Below are 25,215 nucleotides of genomic sequence, written 5' to 3' on the forward strand. Positions count from 1 at the left end.
TGCTGACAGCTCCGAGCCTGGAGCCTGCTTCGATTCTGTGTCTCCCTCTCTCTCTGCCCCTCCCCTGTTCGTGCTCTCTGTCTCTCATAAATGAATACATGTTTTTAAAAAAATAAAGTAAAAGGTGTTTTGTAAATTCTAACTCGAATTCCTAAGAATCTGTCACGCAGGGCCTTGTTGCACCAGTCAGTATTTGCAAATAAAGTGTTAATCGAAGGCAGCTCACCAAAGCAGTTTTTAAAAAAAAAGATGGTCATTCTGCATTTCAATGTTCCGTGTCAGCCTGAGTCTCCATAATCGTTGTATTTGAGGCTATATGTTAGGATGTTTTCATTTAAAAAATAATAAGCAATGTTTGAATACTATATGGGTGCTTACTTCAGCCTCGACCCTCGGATTTTGTCTCTTATCCTAACTCTAAGCTACATGAATCCCCTCTTGAGGAGCTCGTGGGCAGTGGGATGGGAAAGTGGGGTGTCAGTTCCGGGGGGGGGGTGTCAGTTCTGTAACTTTTGTGGGCCGGTTGAGCAGGGCATTCATCGCCAAGCGCGCCCCAAAAGTTCTAGACGTTTGAGAGGAGCCCCCGGACTCGCGGGGTCCCCCCGGCGGAGGACCGCACGGGGCGGGGCGGGGCGGGGTGGAGCGGGGCGGGCTCGGGTTGCGGGCGGCGCGCCGCGCGCCGCGGCCCCACAGCGGGGCGGCACCTCCCTCCGCGAGCCGCGCGGGGAAGCAGTGGCGCGGCGTCCAGGCGGCAGCGGCTCCGGAGCGCGGCGGGGCGGCGGCTCGGCCCTGGGCAGCGCGGGGCAGCGCCGGCCGGTGAGTGCGCGCGAGCGGGCGCGGGGCCGGAAGGAGAGGCGGTGGGCGCGGGGTCCGGGCGCTGCGGTGCGGGGCCGGGAAAGGCGGACGCGGGGGTCCGGGCGCTCCGGTGCGGGACCAGGAAGGGAGGGCGCAGGGTCCGGGCGCTCGGCCGCGGGGCGTGGAGGAGAGGCGCGGGCGCTCACAGAGCGCTGACGGCAGAGCCACAGGCCGACCCCCGCTGGGGCTCTCTGTGTCGCCGCCCCACTGGCCGTGGTCTCCGCTGTCTCTCCGGCTTGCCTCTCTGTGTCTTTTTGGCTCTCACTGCTTCCTGAAACTAGCAGACATCAAATGAGACTTGCCCACACCTTGGCGGTCTCCAAGCCCTGACAGCATAAAATGTGAAGACGCGCTTTCCTCTGCAAACGTCTCCCTGAATCTTCCCGCGCTGCCTCGGCAGCACAGGCCTCTTCCTAGACATTTGCGTCCCTTTGGGTGTAACCCAACCCTTGGCTCTTCACACCTTCCCGAGCGCGCTCCCATTGCTCCCCAGACACTCTCAGCCCCGCCGAGGCCAGCGTCAAGACGCCTTCTCGGGTCTAGCCTGTTTGTGTCCCCGTCGATTTTTAAATCTCAGTGTTTCCTTTCGCCTTCTCGCCGGAGACCCGGCGCCGCCTGCGGTGAGGCGCGGTGGGGGCTGCCCCGTTCGGCCGCCCAGGTGCCCTGCGAGCGGAGCTGGGGTTTCGGGGGGGGGGGGGGGCGGGCCTCCCTTCAGCACCCGGCAAAGCCTGGCCCCTCTCCGCAGTTCCGTTGAAGGAATGAGCCCTACTGCTCTAAAATTTGGTAGTGGTGGCCTCCTGCCTAAAACTCGCTCCTGAACACCTACCGTGGTGGGCGCACTGCCATAATAGCGGGCCTGATATTTCGGTCCCTTCAGACTCCTGCCTTCTGTTTAGGAAAGACCGTCGATCAGGAAATCGGTTTACTGCAAGTGACTGCCTCACGGAATGAGCTGTCCGGGCCAGGCGGGCGGGGGAAGCGTGCACGGCCTTGTCGGTGGAGGTAGAGCTCGCTAGGGTCTGCCCGCTCTGAACGGAGCTGGCAAAGATTCTTTTCCTCACCGTGACAACTGTGTTATCAGCCTGGGGTCTAGAGTTGTTAAATCACGAATGAAAACTCAACAAAAATGGCAGATTGGTGTAGGGGGGACACGGGGATTCAGCTTTTTCTTATCTAAGAACTGAATGTATTAGCTATAAAATGCGTAGTCTAAGGTAAACTTGGAAATAAAAGGGCAAGTTGGAGTACGAAATAGGAAGAGCAAACCTCTTTGAAATGAAATTTGGAATAAGGTTTTGCTAGGCAATCCTTCTAATGACTGTAGTATTTCTTTGTATCCGAAGACTTTCAGGTGGGGGACCAGAGGCTGGAGAGAGACCTTCAAACTAATTTGCATGAGAAAAAAGCTTAGCGTGAGGAATTCGTAGGTAAGGTTGCTATGGCTGATACCTTAAGTGCCCTGCTGGAAAGCATTCTGGTCTGTTAGGTAACACCTGAAGCCCCAGTCCTGTTACGTAGCATTTCTTTTTTTTTCTCACTTTAACTACTCTGAAACTATACAGAGTTACAAGTTCCTCATTAATTTATGAGCGATACCAAAGAATTGACTCAATCCAGCAAGTGACTTCTTCCCTGTAGGAGGCACTTTGCTAAGAGCTGCAGAAGAATGGAAGATAGAGGAATTTTCCAGTGAAAGCCCCAGCAACAACAGTGGGCTGACTTGGCAGGTGTAGATGCAGGTTTGCGGTGCCTATTCAATTTAAATCCAAACCAGCTGAGTTTTCTAAGGCTGATGTCAGAGAGATGACTGCCTGTGTTTTCTTCTAGGAGTTTTATAGTTTCAGGTCTCACATTGAGGTCTTTGACCGATTTTGAGTGTATTGTGTGTGGTGTCACGCATGCTCCAGTTTCATTCTTTTGCATGTAGTTTTCCCAACACCATTTGTTGAAGAGACTGTCTTTTCCCCTTTGTACATTCTTGCCTTCTCTGTTGTAGGTTGGCCACATAAGTGTAGGTTTATTTCTGGGCTTTCTACTGTGTTCCATTGATCTATGTGTCTGTTTTTGTGCCAGTACCACACTGTTTTGATCCCTACAGCTTTATAGTATATCTTGAAACCTAGGAAAATCGGTTGAATTTTCATCTTATTCTCTTTTTTTTATTTTTTTTTAATGTTTATTTTTGAGAGAGAGGGAGGGGGCAGAGAGAGACGGAGACACAGAATGCAGAACAGGCTCCAGGCTCTGATGGTGACTTGAGCCAAAGTGGGACCCTTAACCGACTGAGCCACCCAGGTGCCCTTCATCTTATTCTAAATGCCGTATTTGTCCCCCGATAGCCCAATGATTTTGTATGTAGTTTTTCTACCAATGCAGGAAGAAAATAAAAATCAATTATTTATTGAATAAATGCAGGAAGAAAATAAATTAATGTGTCAATTTCAAATAAAAGATTTTCCAGGAAATATAACTAAGAAGATATATCCATTTTCCCCTAGTGTTTGTATTATCATTGAGTTAATAAACTTACAACCAACGACAGAAATGAGGAGATGATGATTTTCCTTTCCTTTGGTTTCAAACTAGTGAAATTGTGTACCAAAGAAGACAAAGTCAGTATGGATAAATATAGTTCTCTGGTGCTTCCCAAACTGTATTTCAGTTAAGTTCATACTTTTGGAGAATAGATCCAATTTCATGAAATCCTTCAATTCTTCTTTTTGAAAGACCGTTCCAGAGACCAGTTTCGTAAAATCTTTCATTGTAGAGACCAGAAGTCATCAACTGTATCATCTTTTCTTCATCTTCACCCTTGTAAACAACTGTATTCTCAGGAGGACTTTGGGGGGGAAACAGGTCTTTTTAAAAATCTGGCCAAAACTAAGGACTGTATCCCAGAAAAAACACACGCCATTCAAAACGTTGCATGTATTTCAGAGGAATAAGCCCTCATGTTAGAATAGGGGCACTGAATTAGAGGGTAGGCAGAGAGGGATGGAAATGAAGCAAGGATAGGGGTCAGTCCACAAACTGAGTGGGTATAATTTAATTTACTTTGGAATGGAATAAATACCTGGCCTTTTTGAGTAAGTGTTCTGAAAGTAGGAAGTAATAATTGTATTATTTATAAAAGACTAAAGACAGAGTAGTCCCCTTAGTTTTTTAGTTGATCAACATCAGCTTTTATCTTGAACGTTATGAATCTCATTTTTTAAAGTTTTTTTCTCATTCGTCTCAAGGAAAGTACTTCTGAAATTTTTCTCCCGGTACTGATGCCCCCATCCAGGGAAGATTCTCACATACCAACTTTTGTAAACATGAATTGATGAGGATGGGAATGGTTGAGTTCAAAGTTTGAACTTGCTCTCTCACACACACATACTAGTGTTCGCCTTTGGGAAGGAGATTGTGTGTGTGTGTGTGTGTGTGTGTGTGTGTGTGTGTGTGTGTGTGTGTGTTTGCATTGCATAATTACCATATTCAGTATAAACCACTGTGATAGCAGGAGTTGCGTCTTGAGAGAGAGTTGGCTGGTATCAGGAATGTAATGGACGGCATTAAGAAACATTTTGGATATAATTTCTTTCAAAGAACAAACCAGCAACTGCTGGATTAACTTTCCTTTCTTCTGTCCTAGGGCCGAGGAGCGAGCTCTCCCTTCTCCAGCTCGCAGCCCTACTAACCAAGGTTTCATTGAACTGCACCAGACCTCTCATCTGGGGACCCTGCCCCTGCCCTTCCCGCTGCACGTTGGATTTGGGTAGGTAGAGGGCCACCTGGAACTAGTAAAATGGGAAAGTGGGTCATAGGTAGTGTTGGATTTTACGTGGAGCACAGGACTTCGTAACATTTCCAGAGGCCTGAATTGTACACCACTATTTGGAAGAAAGGGTAAGTAAGAGAGATAATGCCAGGACCAGCACTGCTTACTCTGTCCTTTTAACTTGGATCAAGACTGGCCTAACTGATCCTTAGATAGGAATTCAGCAGCCTTGACCTCCCTTATTCTTGAGTGACAGCTGGGTGGTTGGTCACAACCCTGGAATGCCATCGATAGACCTTAATTGGCTGAGTACATTGGTGGAGATCATGGTTTTAATCCAGGCTCTGCTCTTAACTAGGTGTGTGATCTTGGGCAAGTTAACAAGTAAATGAAATTCTTCGGACATTAATTTTTTTCTGTGTCATATAGGATCAGTGATTCTCAACTACTAAGGTATAATTCTATGCTTTTGAATCACAGGGAGAGTTTATACATACACATACAAATACTGGATCAGAGATTCAGTTGAGTATGGATAAATGTAGTTCTCTAGTGCTTCCCAAACTGTATTTCACTTAAGTTCACCCTTTTGGAGAATAGATCCAGTTTCATGAAATCCTTCAATTCTTTTTGAAAGACAGTTCCAGAGGCCAGTTTGGACTGGGTCAGGCCCAGATACCTCTCTTTCTTAAAAGTCCCCCCAACCCCCTACCAGGGAACACTAATGTCCAGTCAAGATTGAGAATCACTGAATTAAATAATCGCCAAGAATTGATTCTAAGATTGGGTTGCCTTAAGATAGAAAGCAGGCCCTTAAAATCCCTTTTATCCACAGCCTGTCCCAGTATTACATACTCTCAGTGGTAACCAAGCCTAAACATGCCTTCCTAAGAAGCAGTCCACATCAGGCGATTTCAGTCTATTGAGGGAAGGTGCTGTGCCTAGGCACTAGGTCAGTGTTCCCACAATGTTTTGCGAGTCCTTAGCACCCGGTACATTCTGATGGACTGAACGAGGTGTAACTCTGCCTATCCAAGATGATTAGCTGTGCCTACAGGTCCCCAGAGACGATTATCTCTCTTCTCTGGATATCCATGCCAGTGTTCAGTAGCCTATTGTAATTTTTTCCTAGAGGTGACTGTGACTGTAGGGGTATGGGAGAAAAGTGTCAGCAAGGGATAAAGATGATGACCTTGATCGTTGCTGAAATGTGAGCTTTCTGTGTCCAAACTGAGATAAAAAAGTGATCCTCACACCTTCTCAGGTAGTTGTAGACTATCAAGTTACCAGAACTGGGGTAGGAAAAAAAGAGCATATTGTTTACCTTAAGCATTTGTGGGACCCAGTCTTGTTGCCATTACATTGGCAGTTCTGTAGGTGTTCACACTTTGCAAATTATTCTTAGAGTTAAAGGAGCAACTCATTAAATTGTAATCCATGAAATGTATTTCTATTTATCCTACTCTTTGTTTCCTCCTCTTGCGCTTCACATCCCAAAACACCTAGAAGAAGAAAAATACAGTATGTACGTGTGACTGTCAGATCAGTGAAAGAGAAATGGACATGAGTTGGCAAAAGATGGAAAGGCATTAAGGAGGAAATATAGAACAGGGTAAGAAGGCCCACAGATTGCAAGGAGCAACACTTAATTTCTTTCTTTTCTCTCTGCTATTGGACTTCTAGTGGCTCCAAGTTTATTCTCAAGCTTTCTAAAACTTAGGCAAATCATTGTATTTCAACTGCTATGTGTTGGAAAATATGAGCTTGTGGCACATGATTCCAGAACGATCCCTGCTGTCTTCCAAACACAGTAGATAGAAGGGTGCCTCCATAGGTGAATTGGCAGCCTGGACATACTTGGTCTAATCCATCACTGGCCAATCCCAAGGCCTGAGTTAATTCAAACTCATGTCTTAGTTGGGGAATATATTTTTTTTTTTTCTGGAGTGGAAAGCTACCAGCACCAGAGTTCTTTACCTTTGTGTTGTAGAAGAACTGCCCTTACCAGGTGTCAAAAATCGAATGCAGACCTCCAGAACCAGCTCGGCCCCCACCTCTCCATCTACCTACAGCTGGTTGCATCACTGCCATTAAAAAGAAAAAAAAAAAACTTCTAGTATTAGAGTCATTTTTACATGTTTATTGCTGATCATTATTCTCAAATATTTAGTAATGGGAACATGCTATTTCATTATTTTATAACTTATTCTTTACCTACTTCTCAAGTAACTTAAGATAGGAGTATATGTGGGCCACCTGACTGGCTCAGTTAGTGGAGCATGTGACTTCTTTTTTTTTTTTTAATTTTTTTTAACCTTTATTTATTTTTGAGACAGAGAGAGAGCATGAACAGGGGAGGGTCAGAGAGAGAGGGAGACACAGAATCGGAAACAGGCTCCAGGCTCCGAGCTGTCAGCACAGAGCCCGACGCAGGGCTCGAACCCACGGACTGTGAGATCGTGACCTGAGCCGAAGTCGGACGCTTAACCGACTGAGCCATCCAGGCGCCCCAGCATGTGACTTCTTGATCTCGAGGTTTATGAGTGCACGCCCCATGTTGGGTGTAGAGATTACTTAAAAATAAAATCTTAAAGGGTGCCTGGGTGGCTCAGTCGGTTATGCATCTGACTCTTGATTTTGGCTCAGGCCGTGATCTCAGGGTTTGTGAGATCGAGCCCCATGTGGGCCTCCGAGCTGATGGCACAGGGTCTGCTTGGGATTCTCTCTCTCGCTCTCTCCCTCTCTCCCAAAATAAATAAACATTTAAAAATAAATAAAATAAAATCTTTAAAAAGATTGGAGTAAATGTACTAGAAAAAGATGGGTTTTGTCCTCATAACTTTAAGTTAAAACTTTAAGTAAAAAATTATTACTAGACTCAAATGCCCAGTTATATGTTTAAGCATTTTTCCTCCCACAAACCTATATTTTTAAATTTTATTTATTGGTTTTGACAGGGAAAGAGAGTGAACACAAGTGGGGAAGAGGCAGAGAGAGAGGGAGAGAGAGAATCCCAAGCAGGCTCTGCACAGTCAGCTCAGAGCCTGATGCAGGACTCAAACTCATGAACCATGAGATCATGACCTAAGCCGAAATCACAAATCGGATGTTTAACCGACTGAGCCACCCAGGTGCCCTACACAAACCTAATTTTTGAAGTTAGCACTGTTAGGGTTGTTCTGGTCTTTAGGATTATCTTTATCTTGCTCTTTAAATCCGTACTCCCTCAAAACAATTAAATGTCGCAAGATAATTAGAAATGATAAAATTTTCTTAACTAGTCCCTGCTTGAACACTTTTAACAACAATCTCCAAAACTAGAAGGGATTTTTATTTCTTCTTTCCTTCCTTGAGTCATTCATTCAACAAATGTCCAATGAATTCCTGTTACATACCTGTCCTCATGTGGCTTTCATTCTCATGAAGGAAAAAGGGAAGACAGACAATGAAGTAAGGTACAGTGTCGGTCAGATGGTGATGAATGCTGTGGGTAAAAATAAAGCTGGGAAGAAGGTAGTGGAGAAGTTGGTGGGGCAGCTTTAAAGATAGGGTAGTTAGGAGAAAAAGCTTCACCTGAGAAAATGATGTTGCTCACAGACCTGAAGGTGGTGAAGGAGAAAGTTCTGAGCTCCCCAGGACAGGACCGTCCTAGCCAGCATCAAGGCCTTGAAGCAGGGATGTGCCTGGCACACAAGATAGCAGGGAGGTCTGAGTGGCCAGAGCAGAGTGACAAGGTGGGGAGTAGAAGGAAATGAAATCACAGAAAGCAGCGGTAGTGGGGCAGGAGCGTGGGAGAGTGCTGAAGATCATATGGGATACTTACGGGGTGATCTGAAGGTGCGGTGTTTTACTCTTTAGTGAAACTCACAGCAGCCCTGTGATCTGTTTCTTCTTTATTACACCCGCTGGGTATTCTCCAGCTTTCCTTTCCTCACCAAATCAGCCCCTACCCATTCCTTCCTTCATGATCCCTTTCTCCCCAAGGCTGGCTGTGGAATGGAATTCAGCCTCCCATTCTCCTTGCTTCTTGCTCGGTACCCTGCAGGTAAGGCTTTTCCTTTTTAAAGAACGACCTACTAGTTGCTGATGAATAAAAACTGCCAGGTAGTACCAAAACCAACAATCATGAGAGTAATCAATGAATTCATACAAAATATATTGTGGTTTAGACTGTAGACCAGGCAGGAAGTGGTTGCACTGCTGGGAGGCTGAATTTAGCCTGCGTGTTTTGTTGGGCGTGCACATTGTTCTATAAATATTTGTGTTGGCTTTCTAACATTTAAAACTTGATAAAGCTTTGTTAAGATGTAGTTTCAAGTTCTCTTAAAAATTGGATATTCTATTTATATGGAGTTGGAAAATAGGCCAAACTAATCTGTGGTGATTTCACAAGTATCGCAGGGATTGACTAGGTAGGAGAGCGAGGAAAATTTCTGGATGACGAAAAGGTTCTATTCATGGGGAGTATGGGTGGCTCAGTCAGTTAAGTGTCTGATGCTTGGTTTCAGCTCAGGTCATGAGTTCACGTCCTGAATCAGCTCCTCACTGCAAGTACAGAGCCTGCTTGGGTTTTTTTTCTCTCTCTCTCTCCTTCTCTCTCTGCCCTTCCTTGCTTATGCACTTTCTGTCTCTCAAAATAAATAAATAAAACTAAAAATGCATATATATTACTGGGGCGCCTGGGTGGCTCAATCGGTTGAGCATCTGACTCTTGGTTTTGGCTCAGGTATGATCTCACAGTTCATGGGTTTGGGCCCCACATCGGACTCTCTGCTGATAGTGTGGAGGCTGATTGGGATTCTCTCTCTCCATCTCTCTCTCTCTGCCCCTCCCCTGCTCGTGAGCTTGCTCACTCGCTCGCTCTCTCAAAATAAATAAATTTATATATATATATATGTTGTCAATTAAAAAGGTTCTATTCATATTAGTCTGAAGTGCATGGTAGAACTCATTAAGCCATACGGCTCAAACTGTATGTGATTTGAACCTAAATATAAAGAAAATTTTTTACTGGAAGCCAGTCTTCAGCAAGAGCTGAGTAAGGGCTGACCACTTTGGGTCGGCACGTGCTCTCTAGATCAGCACAGCCTCACCTGGTTCGTTTCAGTCATTGTCATGACCTACCTGACCCCTCGTGTGTGATTCCCACAGCAGACTCCTGGCAGTTTTGGTTTCAGCTATCAATGGGGAGCACATCTGTAGGGGGCCTGGTATGTTTAACTGACAGTGGAGAAAATGTGAAGCATGTAATAAAAACAAACCTGATAGCTTATATCAGTCAAGCAACGTATCCACATCCATCTCTCAATTAGTGGTATTTTCAAACCTAGGGTTCTTAGCGGTCTCTGAACATGACTGTCACTTTTCCTTTAAATGCCAAAGGTCTCCTGTGTTTGCAAGATGCCTTCTCTGAGAAGATAACAGAAAGTCCCCTTTACTCCCATTATGAGCACTTAGAACTAACTTTTATGACATTTGCTACAAAAATAACAGTGTGTACTGTGTACATATGTGTGTACCATGTATCTATGCATTTTATGTTAAAATTTAATAGTGTGTAGTATTTTTCCTAGAAGGTACAGATAAAAATAAAATTACCCATAATTTCACCATTTAAACATAATCTCTATTTACAGTTTTGTGGTAAATACTTTTAAATCCTTCTCCATATGTCTATGCATTTTATATTAAAAAATGTGTTTGATTGGAGGTGCCTGGGTGGCTCAGTCAGTTACGCATCCACCTCTTGATTTTAGCTTAGGTCATGATCCCAGGGTCGTGGGATCGTGCCCTGCACTGGTCTAAGAATGGAGCCTGCTTAAGATTCTCTCTCCCTCTGTCTCTCAATAAAAAAAAAAAAATGTCTGATTGATAAAATTTAACACACATCTGCTCATTTTGCAAAATGAAAAAAAAAGGCTGTAAAATTGTACAAAGAATAGGAAGAACTCTGAAGAGAATGAGATAGATGTTTGGAGGCAGGTGATCGATGAAACAGAACTAAGGATCACTGCTAGAACCACCATGGGAACAAGAGTGACCTTTTGGGAAAGAGCTCAGGGCATGGGGTCAATAAGGACACAGCAGGCAGCAGCAGGGGGCCTTATTGCAGGAGATGAATGGAAATTCTTATGCATTCGTTAAAATGAGCCTGTGCTTCTAATATGAGTTTAGTGTTATAGATAAATCCTTTCTCTTCCTAGCACTTGGAAAGATGGGCCTTAGCCTGCAGGCCAGCTCTTACCTCCTCACCCTAACGTCAGGTGAGCAGTGAGTAAAGCCGACTGTGGTACACAAAGGCTCCTAATCACCATTTTGTTCAGGGGATGGTCCTGTGCTGGAAGCACTGGATATGTGATGGTGGATCAAACCCAGGAAAGTCAATCAAGTCTTTAATTTACAAATATAAACATAAATGTAAAACTAAGAATAACCTCACATATGAAGGAGCATTAAAAAAAAAAAAAGTTATTAATGCCAGGGGTGAGATCACTCATTTAAAATAGCTTTTTAAAAATCTGAGTACCCTCAGAGTGATTAAAAAGATATTGTGTCCGTATAACAAAAACAGAATTCTTTTAAGAGGGAGCAATCAGAAAACAGACAAAGATCTCAAACATTTTTTAAATGATTATAAAAAAAAACTTATTAGAAGGACTAATAGATAAAGCTTAAGAAACCTAATAACACTGTATGTTAACTATACTGGAATTAAAAAAAAATGTTTAAGAGGTGCCTGGGTGGCTCAGTTGGTTGAGCGTCCAACTTTGGCTCAGATCATGATCTTGTGGTCTGTGGGTTCGAGCTCCGTGTCGGACTCTGTGCGGACAGCTCAGAGCCTGGAACCTGCTTAGGATTCTGTGTGTTTCTCTCTCTCTCTGACCCTCCAGCACTCATGCTCTCTCTCTTTCTCAAAAATAAATAAAAAACATTAAAAATTAAAAAGTTTAAGAAACAGTGCACAAAATGCACAACCAAATGTCAAAGAATACAGAATACAAATGCTAGAAAAGATGAAAAAACATAGAGGAACAGTCCAGTAAGTACAATATCAGTCTATTGGAGCTCTAGAAAGAAAAAAAAAAAAATGGAGGGAAAGAAATTGACAAATACCAGGAAAAAATTCCTGAGTTGAGGAAAAGTATGAGATAAAAAGGATCCATCAAGTGAATGGAAAAAAATATCTATACAAACGTACAATCATAAAATTTCAGAGTCAAGGATATAGAAAGGCTCCTAAAACTTTCTAAAAAGAAACATGAAGTCACTTAAGATTGACATAAAGCTTCTCATCAGTGAACAGGATACTAGAATGTAATGAAGCAATGCCTTTAAAATGAGGGAAAATGATTTTGGACTTTAAGTTCTCTTGCCAAGGAAATTATCAGTTAAGTATGAGGATGATATGAAGACATTTTCAGACATTCAAAGACTCAGGCTTTTTACTTCCAAGTACACTATCTGAATCAATTACCTAAGGATGTGCTCCATCAAAATGAGAGTAAAAAGTGAGAAGGAAAATGTGGAATGGGAAAGAGTGTAACTCCCTAAGTGCAATTAAAATAAATATTAGGCTGGCCAATGTGTACCAAGCTTAGAAAGAAATTAATACAGATTAGGTCAAGTAGTGAGCTCCAAGAAGAATAACTTTAAGAAGAACTAGGTAATTCCATTTAATAGATAGAACCAGTAATGAACAATTTTCGCATAGTTATAATGGACTTCTAGCAACATGAAGGACTAAGCTGACTCATACAGACCTCCCTTCAGTACAAATACACAAAAATAAAGGGTAAAACACAAATGTTTAAACAGTAAACTTAAAGACTACCAGAAGAATACATAAAAATGTTTTACTTTTAATTTTTAAAAATTGTTGTAAGTTTACTTATTTATTTTTGAGAGAGCACAGGAGTGTGAGAGCATGCAGGAGAGGGGCAGAGAGAGAGAATCCCAAGGAGGCTCCACATGGAGCCCGATGCAGGGCTCGAAATCACAAACTGTGAGATCATGACCTGAGCCAAAACCAAGAGTCAGACATTTAACTGACTGAGCCACCAGGTGCTCCAGAGAAAAATGTTTTAAAACAGCAGTAAGTGCAGGCTCATACTCATCACAACCCATCGGAGAGCCTCTGTGGGATATAGACCCCTGGGTGTAGGCATGGGGTTGTACATTCAAACCTGGAAAGAAGACATGGCCTCAGGCCTAAAGAAGTAGGGAACCACCCCTTCCCCCATTTAATATGAGCTCCTAACAACCCTAAGGGAGTATCACCAAACAAATGGAAGAATCTGCCTGGTAAACCAGTAGATTCTTCTTCCATTTTTACTTAAAGTTCAGAACTTCTTTTAAATTAAAATACCTGTGGCTCAAACCTAAGCACCAGTTGGAATTACTGAGCTTTTTTACTCCAAAGAAGATTCTTGTGAGTATTAAGGATCTTTCAAGTGTCTCAGTTGGAAAATAAATCTTACAGTTTATCAATTTATGGAGTCACAGCAGTTTTGTGCTAGAGAGGACTTGGTTGTTTAATGGAATTGAATAATTTTTCCATGGCAGAGTGGTTTTGATCAGTATTTCTATATCGAATAAAGTAGGATGGGAATAGAGTTCAATAACCAGAGGATGTGGACTCCTAATGGAGCCTAGAGCCTGCCCTTTGCGGTTCTATAACACCTGGTTCTTATTAACCTCTCCAGTTTCATCTTCCGTAACCATTCAGAATACAATTTCTGTGAACATTCTGTGTTAAATTTTTACCTTTCGCTTCTCTGTGCAGAATCACCTGCCCTTGCTTTTGCCTTCTACCCATTATTCAAGAGCTGCTTCAAATCCAGTCTCCTCTCTGAAGCCTTCCTTGACCCTACTCTTGCTTTTTATGTGGTTAAAACCACCAGGCTTCATATGCAGCAAATCACAAGTGGGAATGCATGCCTGTAGTTAGTATATTTTAGGTAAAATTAGATAAACATTTTGGCATGATTAATCTAACAGTCAATGAGGCAGCATTGCGTAAGTGCATGGTTTCTGAAATCAGGAGACCTGAATGAACCCCATCCTGGCTCTTCTTACTTCATCAGAATCCCTGATCATCATCTGAAAAAGGTGGATAATTCTTACCTCATGTGGATGCTGTAATTTTTTTAACCTCACAGTCTCAGTGTTAACTGCTATAGTCATGCCCAGCTATTTTTGTGTATAAATAAGAGGCTGACATAAATGTCTACCATTTGCGTTATTTTAAGTCAACTAGTAGTTTTTATATACTCACTTTGTAAGTTACCCAGTACTTAAAATGAGTATTAACGTTGTTTAAAGGTGAACTTTTTTTATTACCATCACACACAAACTCACACAGATCAAAGACAAAATCTCACTTGTAATAGCCAAAATTTGGGAGTAGCCAAAGCGTCTAATAATAAGGAAGATTGTTAACTAAATCATTGCACGTATTAGAAAATATTATGTAGCCATTAGAAATTATGCTTCTGAAGTTTATTGACCTGGCAAAACGTTTATGATCATCATGTTAAGTATAAAAATTTTAATGCAAAACTATTAAGACCATATCCAGCCATGTAAATATACATTATACATGTACAAATATATGCATTTATGGTATACATTTAATATGTACTATTCATGAGAGAAATGGAAAATTTCCCAATTTCCACTGTGCTCCTACATTTTATAATAAGGAAAAAAAACACAAGATTTCTATTTTTCTCATTTCCTAAACGTTGGTATTTCCTTGCCGACAATCTCTTGCTCCCATTCCCAGAACTTTGTGTTCCCCTATATGCTCTATCATTTCATATGCTTCTACCCACCTGTAGGAAATTCTTAAAAGGATATAAAATGCTGCAGAGACATTAGATGACAAGGTTCCTGAGGGCATGTACCACAGCTTATTGATCTCTAAGTGTAGCCAACTTGGATATGCCAGCCAAACATGGAGGTAGACCGTAGAATCATAATGAATGAATAGATGGAGACTCAAGGCGTTGAGAAATGGAGCCGGTAAAAGGAAATAAGTGTAACATTGATTAAAAAGGTAATAAGTATCTTCTGAATACCTTATTCTAAATGCTTTATAATTCTTACATTAATCCTTAGTGCATCACTGTTAGGATTGGCTGGACAAATGATACAATATCCATATAATGGCATGTTATGCAGCTGTTCAAATAACAAAATAAAGGGACACCTGGGTGGCTTCGTTGGTTGAGCATCAAACTCTTGATTTCCTTCGTTTCTGCTGAGGTCATGATCCCAGGGTTGTGGGATTGAGTTCTGCATCAGACTCCACCCTCAAGATTCATTCCCTCCCTCCCTCTCTCCCTCCCTCTTTCTCTCTCTCCCTCCCTCTCTCCCTCTCTCTCTCTCCCTCCCTCCCTCTCTCCCTCTCTTTCTCTCTCTCCCTCTCTCCCCCCTCCCTCCCTCCCTCCCTCCCTCCCTCCCTCTCCCTCTGCCTCCTCACCCACACATGCGCTTGTGTTCTCCCTAAAACAAAACAGTGAGGAAGCTATTATATATTGATATAGAAAGATCACTAAGAGATGTTGTTAGTGGAAAAAGCTAGGTGTGAAACAGCGTTAAGCATGCTACCGATCATGAGAAGACTGTTTTTCATGTCTGCCTGTGTAAGATATTTCTGGAAAGACACAGGAAACTAGACACTGTGGTTGCTTCTGAGCAATGGAAGTGAGACAGCACTTCAATTTTTTTAATACATGACTTTTTGAGCCATGTGACTAGATTAGTGATTCAATAAGTAAAAATAGAGGAAAATCATTATCCCCATTTACAAATAAGTAACCTAAAATTGAAGGAAATTAGGTACCCTGTCCACAGTAGTCATCATAACAGTCGTACTTGGGCACCTGGGTGGCTCGTTTGGTTGAGCGACTGACTCTTGATTTTGGCTCAGGTCGTGATCCCTGGGGTTGTGGCATTGCGTTGGACGCTATGCTGAGCATGGAGCCTGCTTAAGATTCTATCTTTGCCCCTCTGCTCCTCCCCCATGCACGCACACATGCTCTCTCTCAGTGTCTCTCAAATAAGATAAAATAATAGTAGTCATAGTTATTGAACACTTACTATACACCAGGCACCATGATAAGTGCTTTAGAAACATTTTCTAATTTATTCCTCTCAGATCTGTATTGAAGTTTTATTCTTTCAATGTTATAGCTGAAGAATCTGAAGGAAACAGAATTTATTTTCCAACCCAGGACACTTTTGGAAGTAATAATTACTCTGGGACAATAAGCATAAGCCAGGATGTATGGTCACTCGACTTAGAGAAGTCAGATAACGTGCCGGATGTCCTATCATAATGGCAGAATCAGAACTGGAACAGTGGTCTGTGTGACTCCACAGCTTGTCCTCCTACCTGCCATTTACAGATAAGCAAATGAAGGCACCGAAAACCTATGTACCTCCCTCCCAAAAAAAAACACACAGCTAAGTGCCACTTCCAGCCTCCAAACACAGTCCTTCTGAATCCAAAGCCTACCAGATGCTGCGTCTCTGGATAGAAATCTAATAATCTTTTGACAGAGGAATTTAAGAGGAGTGGGTAAAAATAAAAGAAGAGGAAAAGGAGGGGCAGAGTTTGGCCCCCACCACTCAAGTACACCGGAGAGCAGTCAACAAACATGTGGGAGCCTGCCTGCATCCTGGGGTATATGCTACGTGTTTCAGAGACAGTGGTCCTGGCCTCACAGAGCTCACAGTCTACATTCAGGACCAGCTTGCATAGATTTTAGGGTCTTTGGCTCTCCTAACATGCTGGCCGCTGCAGTTAGTCAATGATTGTTAAGGAGGAAAAGCAGATACTATATACTGGTCCCAGAAGTATAGAGAAAAGGAAGCAACTTTTTCAAATCGCTTTCAGGAAAAGTCTGATCAAGTCATAAGTGAACATTTTTCTTCTGGACTGTAAGTCACAAGGTCTTTTTTATATGCTATGTTCATTATAGAAAAGTTTATGCCCTGGGAAGTATAGAAATTTTTCATAATAAGTAACATTTATTTTTGTTGGTTATTCATGCTGATGCCCATAGAGAAATTATGTTGAAAGATATGGTGAGTTTGGGTATGTGGTTGCATACTTGGAATGAAAAGGGCAACTATAAGCATTAGAACTAATTAGATTATGTCATTAATTATATAGAGTTATGTAAGTTGATTATTTTGAATAGATGGATACCCTGAGACTGTCTCTCTTCTGATGCCTCCAATCCACAGTGAAGAATAGTCATTCACTTTCATACTTAAAGAAAAGCATTATTGAGCTGGTGTGGGGGAGGGGTGGAGTGGGGGGTTATCTTAGTTTCAGACAACTGAATCCATTCTAGCTAAATCCACAGAGATTTGATTGGCATTTTGAACAAACTTGCCAAATACAGTTCTCAGGATGTTGTCGCTGGAAATATTATTTAAGGATGAGGACACTAAGACTCAGAGAGGCAAATTGTTTTTCTATATTCATTTAACAAGCATTTTTGAGCCCTAAGTAGCCATCACTGAACGGAAATCAACAGTGTTGGTTTGCTGCTTACAGTCTAGTTTCCCACCAGGTTCACCAATCTCCCTCCATGAGCTCGAAACAATACACATTCCAGAATTACTAAAACACAGTCTCTAAAGGACCTAGAAGTCTGTGGTTTCAAGCTCCCTAGGTGATTCAGACATACTTCCAAGTGTGGAAACTCCTGATCTAGTTGGTCCTGTCATAACAGTATTGAATGGCTCAGACGCTCGAAATGCAGAACTAGGGCTGGAACTGACCCTGACCTCCATTTTGGAGCATCTTCCACAAAACCATAGTGAATCTCCATTACCGGCAAGCAACTAATTCTTGCTTTTAGTTTGAAGTGAAAAATGTTGCTGCTGCCTTGTTATAGTTTGTATTATAAACATCTGTGCCTTTTAAATTTGGTGACGACTCTGAACAGGAAACAAGGTTTGTGTTTTGAGAGAGGTTTTGGAGAGGTTACCCCAACGTGAGTATGGATGGGTCTGTTTTCTCACCTACAAAAGGAAGGAGTTAAATTGGATCATCTTCAAGATTACTTTCAGATCTAGAAATCTATGATGAAAGATGTTCAAAACTATTTTTAAATCCCTTCTTTCACAGTTGTGGAAAATGGGATTTGAACCCCTAGGTCATTTTGCTTTTCTGCAATGAGTATTTTTGTTGGAGGACCTACCAGAAGGTTTGTCCCTTTAGACCATCTTATTTTTTTTTAATTTTTTTAATGTTTATTTTTGACAGAGAGAGAGAGAGAGAGAGAGAGAGAGAGAGAGAGCGCGCATTAGCGGGGGAGGGGTAGAGAGAGAGAGAGAGAGAAGGAGACACAGAATCAGAAGCAGGCTCCAGGCTCTGAGCTGTCAGCACAGAGCCCGACGTGGGGCTCGAACTCACAGACTGTGAGATCATGACCTGAGCTGAAGTCGGATGCTTAACCAACTGAGCCACCCAGGCACCCTCTTTAGACCATCTTAGAAGTGACTTTTCTCATGTAAGGGTTTGGGTAGTTTTACAGCTTGGTGATTTATATTGCAATCAGCACACTGGAAGCTCATTATCTGTCAGATAAGGGTCTGGTCATTTGATCTGCTCATGCTGGTTCCTTGGTTTCTTTGCCACTCTTCTTCTGATAAGGGGGCTATCGATAGCCTTCATGGCTTTAATTATTTAATCATTATTGATGAGCATTAAAAGTTCCCCAAAAGGACAGCCTCTCTTTATAATACCCTCTTCTCCTGTCCTTACCCTTCCCGGAACTCCTTTCCTTTCCCAGGTAAGAAAAAACTGCCAAACAGATATCGCTAGGAGACCTGCACTCTAGCCAGGGTCCTAACACCTCAAAACTACTTGAGAATCCCCTCTTGTCTCTGTCTCTTCCTAACCTACAGAGTGTTACAGTTGCCACATTTAGCAAAGAAAATAAAAGATACCCAGTCAAAGTTGACATAAAGAATAAAAGTGTAATATAAGTATGCTCTATGCAATATTTGGAACATACACTAAAAAAAATTGTTGCTTGCTTGACATTGAAATTTAACTAGATATCTTATATTTTATTTGGTAAACCTATAGAAAGTAATACCCTAATACTTTCCTAAATCCATCTAATGTTTTGAGATCTAACTTCCTTGGAGATTTGCTCCTAATTTAAACCCTGAATGAAATGCTTATAACAAATAAGACTGCATTTGCATGAAGTTTAGCAGGTGTTTCATGGCCTGCCTACACAAAACTCCCTCTTGTTTTGAGAATAGAAGAATAGAAAAACCTAAGCAAGATATTTTTCTGTTTTGTAATTTTTTATTGAATATTTCAAAGACACCCATGAGCAAAGACAGTAATAGAATGTCTTGCACACAATTTATGTACACCTTGTTCAGTTTTTTCCTTTTTTGTTTGGGTGTGTGTATGTCTATTGCCATGCCATAAGTGGGTGGTTTTGAACTTCAGCTGTGCATTAGAGTCACATGGAGAGCTTTTAAAATCCTCAGTCCCTGCCTGCCTCCCAGACCAAATAAATCAGAATGCCTGGTGGTAGAGTCAGATCAGACATCAATAGCCACCCAGGTGATTCCAGTGAGCAGTCAGGAATTGAGAACAATTCCCTAACTGAAAATGGCAAATTCAAGGAAGTATTTTTCCTGCTACATCATGTCCTAATATTTCAAACTCATCTCCAAAATTATTTGGTACACTTTTCAGTAAGTATATTGTATTATACTATGTTATATTTATTATGTTATGTTGGATATTAAGGCATAGCATACATTGTATTATAAAGATTACTTCTGAAAACATTTCATCTGGCTTTAATTATATCACTGATTCATTATTAATTATTAATGCATAGTCCTTAAAGTGTATAATTGACTTTTGTGTCCAAATATTTCTTTGTGGTTTTCTTACGTCTTTTTCACACGTATTTCTCTGTCCCTCTCAGATTTTAAACCAGTGGTTCTTTACGCATTAAAATAATCTAAGGATGCTTTTTTTTTTTTTTTTTAATGACTCAGCCCCCTTCCTAGAGGCTCTGCTCTAATTGGTCTTGTATAGAGCCCAGGATTTCTTTTCTGTTTTAAAAGCACCTGAGGAGATTTTGAGTTTAGGCAGAGTTGAAAGCCAATATTTTTTCATATGTCAAATACCCACCTACCCAATCATCTGAGTCTCCTGGGGAGCTTTTAAAACATACCGTAATTGCCCTGGTTGATAAAGTAGAAGGAATTTTGAGATTGCAGGACCAGGAGAAATGAGGCATTAACAAATGGCCTTCAGAGTAATGGGTGTAAATGAGGAATCCTGTCAGGGATAGCCAAAGGACTTTGGAGAATAAAGATAAGAAGATCTAATATTTTAGAAATATTTTATTTCATCTTCTGTGTTTCAGTGTAAGCCTATTCTGTTTCTCTGAAGTCTCAGAGAAGGCCATCACACGTGGGTACAGGAAGGCATGACCACTCTCACACATACTGAATGCCCATCGTCCAGGGCCCACCCCTGGAAATCCTAACTCAGGAGATTCAGAGGGAAGCCCTGACATCAATACTTTCAGCCTTCCCCAGACCCTTGTGGTGAGTGGCTACGTTTGGTCCCACTAAGTGTACATGATGCAACAGCCTTAGACACGATCATCACAGTTCATCCCATTGACATCTGGGCAAATTGATTTTGGGGAACAGTAAAATCAATGGTAAAACTGGGTTTTTGCAATAGGGAGAAAAAGAGAGCCTGATTCTTATTATACCTCCCTCAGATCTACCTGGTCTTTTTCTCTTTGAGTGGCTCTATGAAGGAAGATATAACCTTTCTGAAATAGGAGAGAAGATGACCAAGGAGGAGGTGTACAGAAAAAATAATAATAAAAATAATACATTTTAAAGCAGGCTTCATCTTCTATAATATGAAATAACAGGAAGCATGACCTATATTATCAACAGTCATGAACACCAATCCAAAGATCTTCCTCATTCATCAAATACTGAGCACCTGCTAAGACAGGGACTGAGCTAGACCCTTGACTTTCAAGGTATGGTCTTGGGAATTACAATCTAGAAGAGACCAATAATTATAATCAGTGGGAGAAAAGTGGAAAATTACACAAAGTAGTGAGTATTGACCCAGTCTTAGGGGAAACTTCAGACAAGCAGAGGACAAAACGAGGCTTTTGAAAGCTACAATTATTAGGGTTTAGGGAAAATGAGAAGAGAGTGAGGGGGAGAAAACAGCATTTTCCAGAGTGAATGGAACTCCGCAGGGGCACAAAGGCTTAAAGCAGCGCAGTGGGTTGTGTAAATTCCAGATGGTTCTACAAACTGTCCTGTCATGTTCTGGAGGAGTTGGGGCAGGTGGAAGGCAGAATGGTTGCACTGATCTAGGTCAGACTCCACTCATACACATCAGCCCAGTCATTCTGGGATATTATGAGTTCCTAGAGTCGCCATAAAAAATTAGATGGCCAACCAGCCTTGCTAGCCCAAAGCAAAAAACATATGATCTTTATTTGTCAGATTCTGCTGCAAAATCCTCTTTCTCCAGACTAATCTGTTCATGTCATCCTTTTTGGTACTTGGTTGCATTTGCTGTTAGATTTCCTTTTTATTCTAGACTCTGGAATTTTTAACCTCCTTGGACACAGGCATTTGTTTTTGGGTGATATTTTGTGGGTGATCACATGAACCTGAGTTCAGTGTGAATTGTAATTTCAGTTTGGTGAAAAACTTTGCATCATGCAGGAATTGTATTGACCCATGTCAGTAATTGCCCCACTCTCCTGTTGTTATCACATAGACACCTGACTGTTAACTCATGCCGACTCCCGTCTCCTCTGCTGTTAACTTCCTTCAGTTGGGAACATTGGCTTCCGTTGTTTTGTTGTTCACTTAATTTTCCATTATAAGGTGTACAATTGAAATATATAGACAAATACGAAGAATCATGTAACAAACACCCATTTACATATTGCAAGACTTAATCAAATCTAAATGTTTTGCTCTATTTGCACCAATTCTTTTTACAAACTAAAACATTATAGATACAGTTAAAGTTCTGTCTCTTCTGAGTCTGACTCCCCTTCTCTCCAAAGGAAACACCATCCTGATCTTAGTGTTTATCATTGTCATTCATGGTTTTATACATTTTCTACATACATGTGTCCATAAACAGCATATAGTATTGCTTTATACTTTCTATTTTTTTAATTTTCTTTAACGTTTTTATTTATTTTTTAGACAGAGAGAGACAGAGCATGAACGGGGGAGGGTCAGAGAGAGAGGGAGACATAGAATCCGAAACAGGCTCCAGACTCTGAGCTGTCAGCACAGAGCCCGACACGGGGCTCGAGCCACAGACTGTGAGATCATGACCTGAGCTGAGGTCAGACCCTTAACCGACTGAGCCACCCAGGCGCCTCGCTTTATACTTCTTAAAATTTTGTTTATATTATTGTACCCCTGAGGTATCTATCTGTGCCTTGCATTTTTATTGAAAATTAAGTTTTTGAGATTTATTGATGATGACACAAATAGATTTCACTTTTTTTTTTAACGTTTATTTATTTTTGAGACAGAGAGAGACAGAGCATGAACAGGGGAGGGGCAGAGAGAGAGGGAGACACAGAATCTGAAACAGGCTCCAGGCTCTGAGCTGTCAACACAGAGCCTGACGCGGGGCTCGAACTCACGGACCGTGAGATCGTGACCTGAGCCGAAGTTGGATGCTTAACCAACCAAGCCACCCAGGCGCCCCTAGATTTCACTTTTTAAAACTACTTTATAGCATTGAATATATGACTATACCAAAATTTATTTTTTATTGCATACTGGTAGACATTTGCATTTTTTTCCAATTTTTCAATATCATAAAGCTGCAGTGGACATCCTTGCACACGTTTCCATGCACACAAATATATTGTGTTTTTTATATATATATAAATCAACCATCGTAATTGTCTCACACATGACAACATAATCACGTGTGAGTATTATACCATTGCACTGATGTTTTCAACTTGTAACTTTTCACAGGAATTTCCCTCATGAAGATGTATAAGCTTCAGTTCTGAACCATAGGATAATTTAAGGAGTAATCAAATGTGAGTACAGAATTGGAGAGGAGGATAATATGCCTTCAAGAAACTTGGGTTCAATTTAAGGACTAATCTTGCCCCTTTTTCTGTTTCCTTGACATGTAAATGTGTCACTATCCCCCTCATATGGGCTGAGAGCCAACTGAAGTATTTAGCCACTGAATTTAATGCGAGCTTTTGCTAGAAGTACACACATTACCAGTTATTGCCTTGGGAGGAAATAAGTCTCATATGTTTTCATAGTGATTTTAACTTCATTTATTTGCGGTTGCTAGGTACTTATCCATGTGTTAGGTGCTCTGGGTTGTCCAAAGATGAAGTCATCAGAAGAATTTACAATCCCACGAGGAAGAGATGCTTAGGAACACAATCAGTAGGATTGTGGCATCTGAAATAGACTATTTTCTCCCTTAGTGACACTCAGGAAATGCTTGTCTCCTGCTGTTGATGAATAATTTCAGAGTACTATGGATCATGCTGAAGAAAATGAAATCCTTGCAGCAAGCCAGAGGTACTATGTGGAAAGGCCTATCTTCAGCCATCTGGTCCTCCAGGAAAGACTTCACAAGAAGGACAAGATTTCAGATTCCATCGGGGATAAGCTGAAACAGGCATTCACGTATGTTGTGTTTTAACTTTTTCCTTTATTCTGTCATTATGAGAGAAGCAAGGTCAAACGTATAAAGAAAATCTGGTGCAGTGGAGAAAAAACAAAAAGTGAGCACTCAGGATTTGCATAACTGTCCACATGGTTCATTCAGGGATAGTATTTGATTGAACCCAGGCTTCATTATGTATTTCACCCTATTTGTTAAATTCTGATTATGCTTGCATCTGTTTAATGGTTTATTTAAACACCCGGCTTTCCCATACTCCAGCATCTTCCACACATCCACCTTTTACCTTCGTCTCTCAGGAATGTTCCAAACTCTCTTTTTTTCCACTCTGATTTCTCCATTTGGCAACATCCTGAATCTAAGTCCCAACCTAGGCTGTCAAGGACAGCATCCTATGACTCTTTGTTTTGGAGACGCTTTCACAGCCATGTTGCAGGCCTGGGAACAGTAATACATGTGTGCCTGACATGTGTGCCTCTCAATAGCTCCCAAGCTTCAAAACCAAACCATTCTAGACCCTTGGGACCACACCTCTGTGCTCTGTGTTCATGTAAGCTTCACAGAGACCCTCCGCTCTAAGTATGACCATAAGGAGAGTTTTAAAATGTATACCCTGGAGTCAGACTCTCCGAGTTTTAATCCTAGTCCCAACCACCTACCAGCTGTGTGCTTCAGTTTCCTGCTGTGTAAAATGGGGATAATAATAGGACTTACATCATAGAGTTACTGGGGATTAAAATCCATTAAGATAGGCGAAGTGCAAGGCACGTGGCAAGCACTATATAAGCATAGCTATTGTTAATACCTTAATGTTCTAAACAAAGAGTGTGGCATCTAATCTAATTTGTTTCACTCAAACTCATGACTCTTGCCACAGTTACCCCACATTTGCTTCCAGTATCTTCCTAAGCCTGATAATCGGATGCTTTGACCACTAAAGACATTATTATATAAAGTACCGTGCGTGCTGTAAGAGTACATTGTCCTTTGAATGGAATAAATTGCTTCCTTGTCACCAGGAGGACTTGGGGCTGCCAGAGTGAGGGAACTCATCTGTCCATGCTCTTATTCAGTGATGTCTTTGATGATGGACATAGAGTGGGAAAAGGACTGACCGTGGCCCAGAGCATATTCATGTATCAAAATTAATTGAACTACATAGGGACTAAATGCAAAGCCTTGGTTTTACCCACCTAATCAAGACAACCAGGCACGGAATCCACTACTATACTCCAGTGACAAATGGTGTTTTGAGTTTTCCTAATCAAAGATACTAAAGCACTTCAAATACATATTCATAAAGCTCATAACACATAAATGTCCTTCATTTTATAAGGAAGGGGGAAAATAAATGGGTGGGCCTGCTGGTCAATGGCTCCACCTTCAAAAATTGACCGAAGCAGTAAGTAATTCCCCTACTTTGATTTACACCAACACAGAAAGTACATTTAGGATGTCATCTATTAAAATAATAGCTTCCAGGGTATCCCCATTATTTCAAAACTAAGTTTCTCTTATTTCTCATGGTAAGTTGTAGAGCATTATCATGGAGCCAATTCAGATGTTTCCATTAAAAAAAAAAAAAAAAAAAAAGGTTGCAAGAAGCTCTTGTTTCTGATCTCCCCCAAGTGGCAAGGTCGTTCTTAGCACCAAATGTGAATTTGTCCTTATTGCGCCAGAATATGAGGAAGGGAAGACACCGTGGTGTGAATTTGGTGGAAATGTTCGTCTTTTTTTTTTTTTTTTTTTTTGGTCCTCCCAGATGTACTCCTAAGAAGATACGAAATATCATTTATATGTTCCTGCCCATAACTAAATGGTTGCCCGCGTACAAATTCAAAGAGTATGTGTTGGG

The 25,215-nt window shown here is 41.5% G+C and overlaps 1 protein-coding gene across 5 annotated transcripts in view; it reads left to right on the top strand.

Moving 5' to 3' along the window:
* Positions 1-760: 760 nt before the first annotated feature.
* The window catches only part of SLC26A5 (solute carrier family 26 member 5), a 53,550-nt gene continuing 29,095 nt past the window's right edge, over positions 761-25,215 (top strand). For 3 of the 5 annotated variants that reach the window (XM_045041136.1, XM_045041142.1, XR_006587625.1), the window contains exons 1-5: positions 761-816; positions 4,493-4,615; positions 22,682-22,749; positions 23,158-23,362; positions 25,123-25,215. The exon at positions 25,123-25,215 is cut by the window's right edge and continues 47 nt beyond it. In XM_045041136.1, the coding sequence (XP_044897071.1) occupies positions 23,211-23,362; positions 25,123-25,215 (245 nt within the window). In that variant the 5' untranslated portion in view covers positions 761-816; positions 4,493-4,615; positions 22,682-22,749; positions 23,158-23,210. Of the gene's footprint in view, positions 817-4,492; positions 4,616-22,681; positions 22,750-23,157; positions 23,363-25,122 lie in introns of those variants that run through there. The other 2 variants (XM_045041138.1, NM_001137656.1) reach the window with 2 other exon arrangements.

Source organism: Felis catus, chromosome A2, assembly GCF_018350175.1.
Source record: "Felis catus isolate Fca126 chromosome A2, F.catus_Fca126_mat1.0, whole genome shotgun sequence".
Lineage (NCBI taxonomy): Eukaryota > Metazoa > Chordata > Mammalia > Carnivora > Felidae > Felis > Felis catus.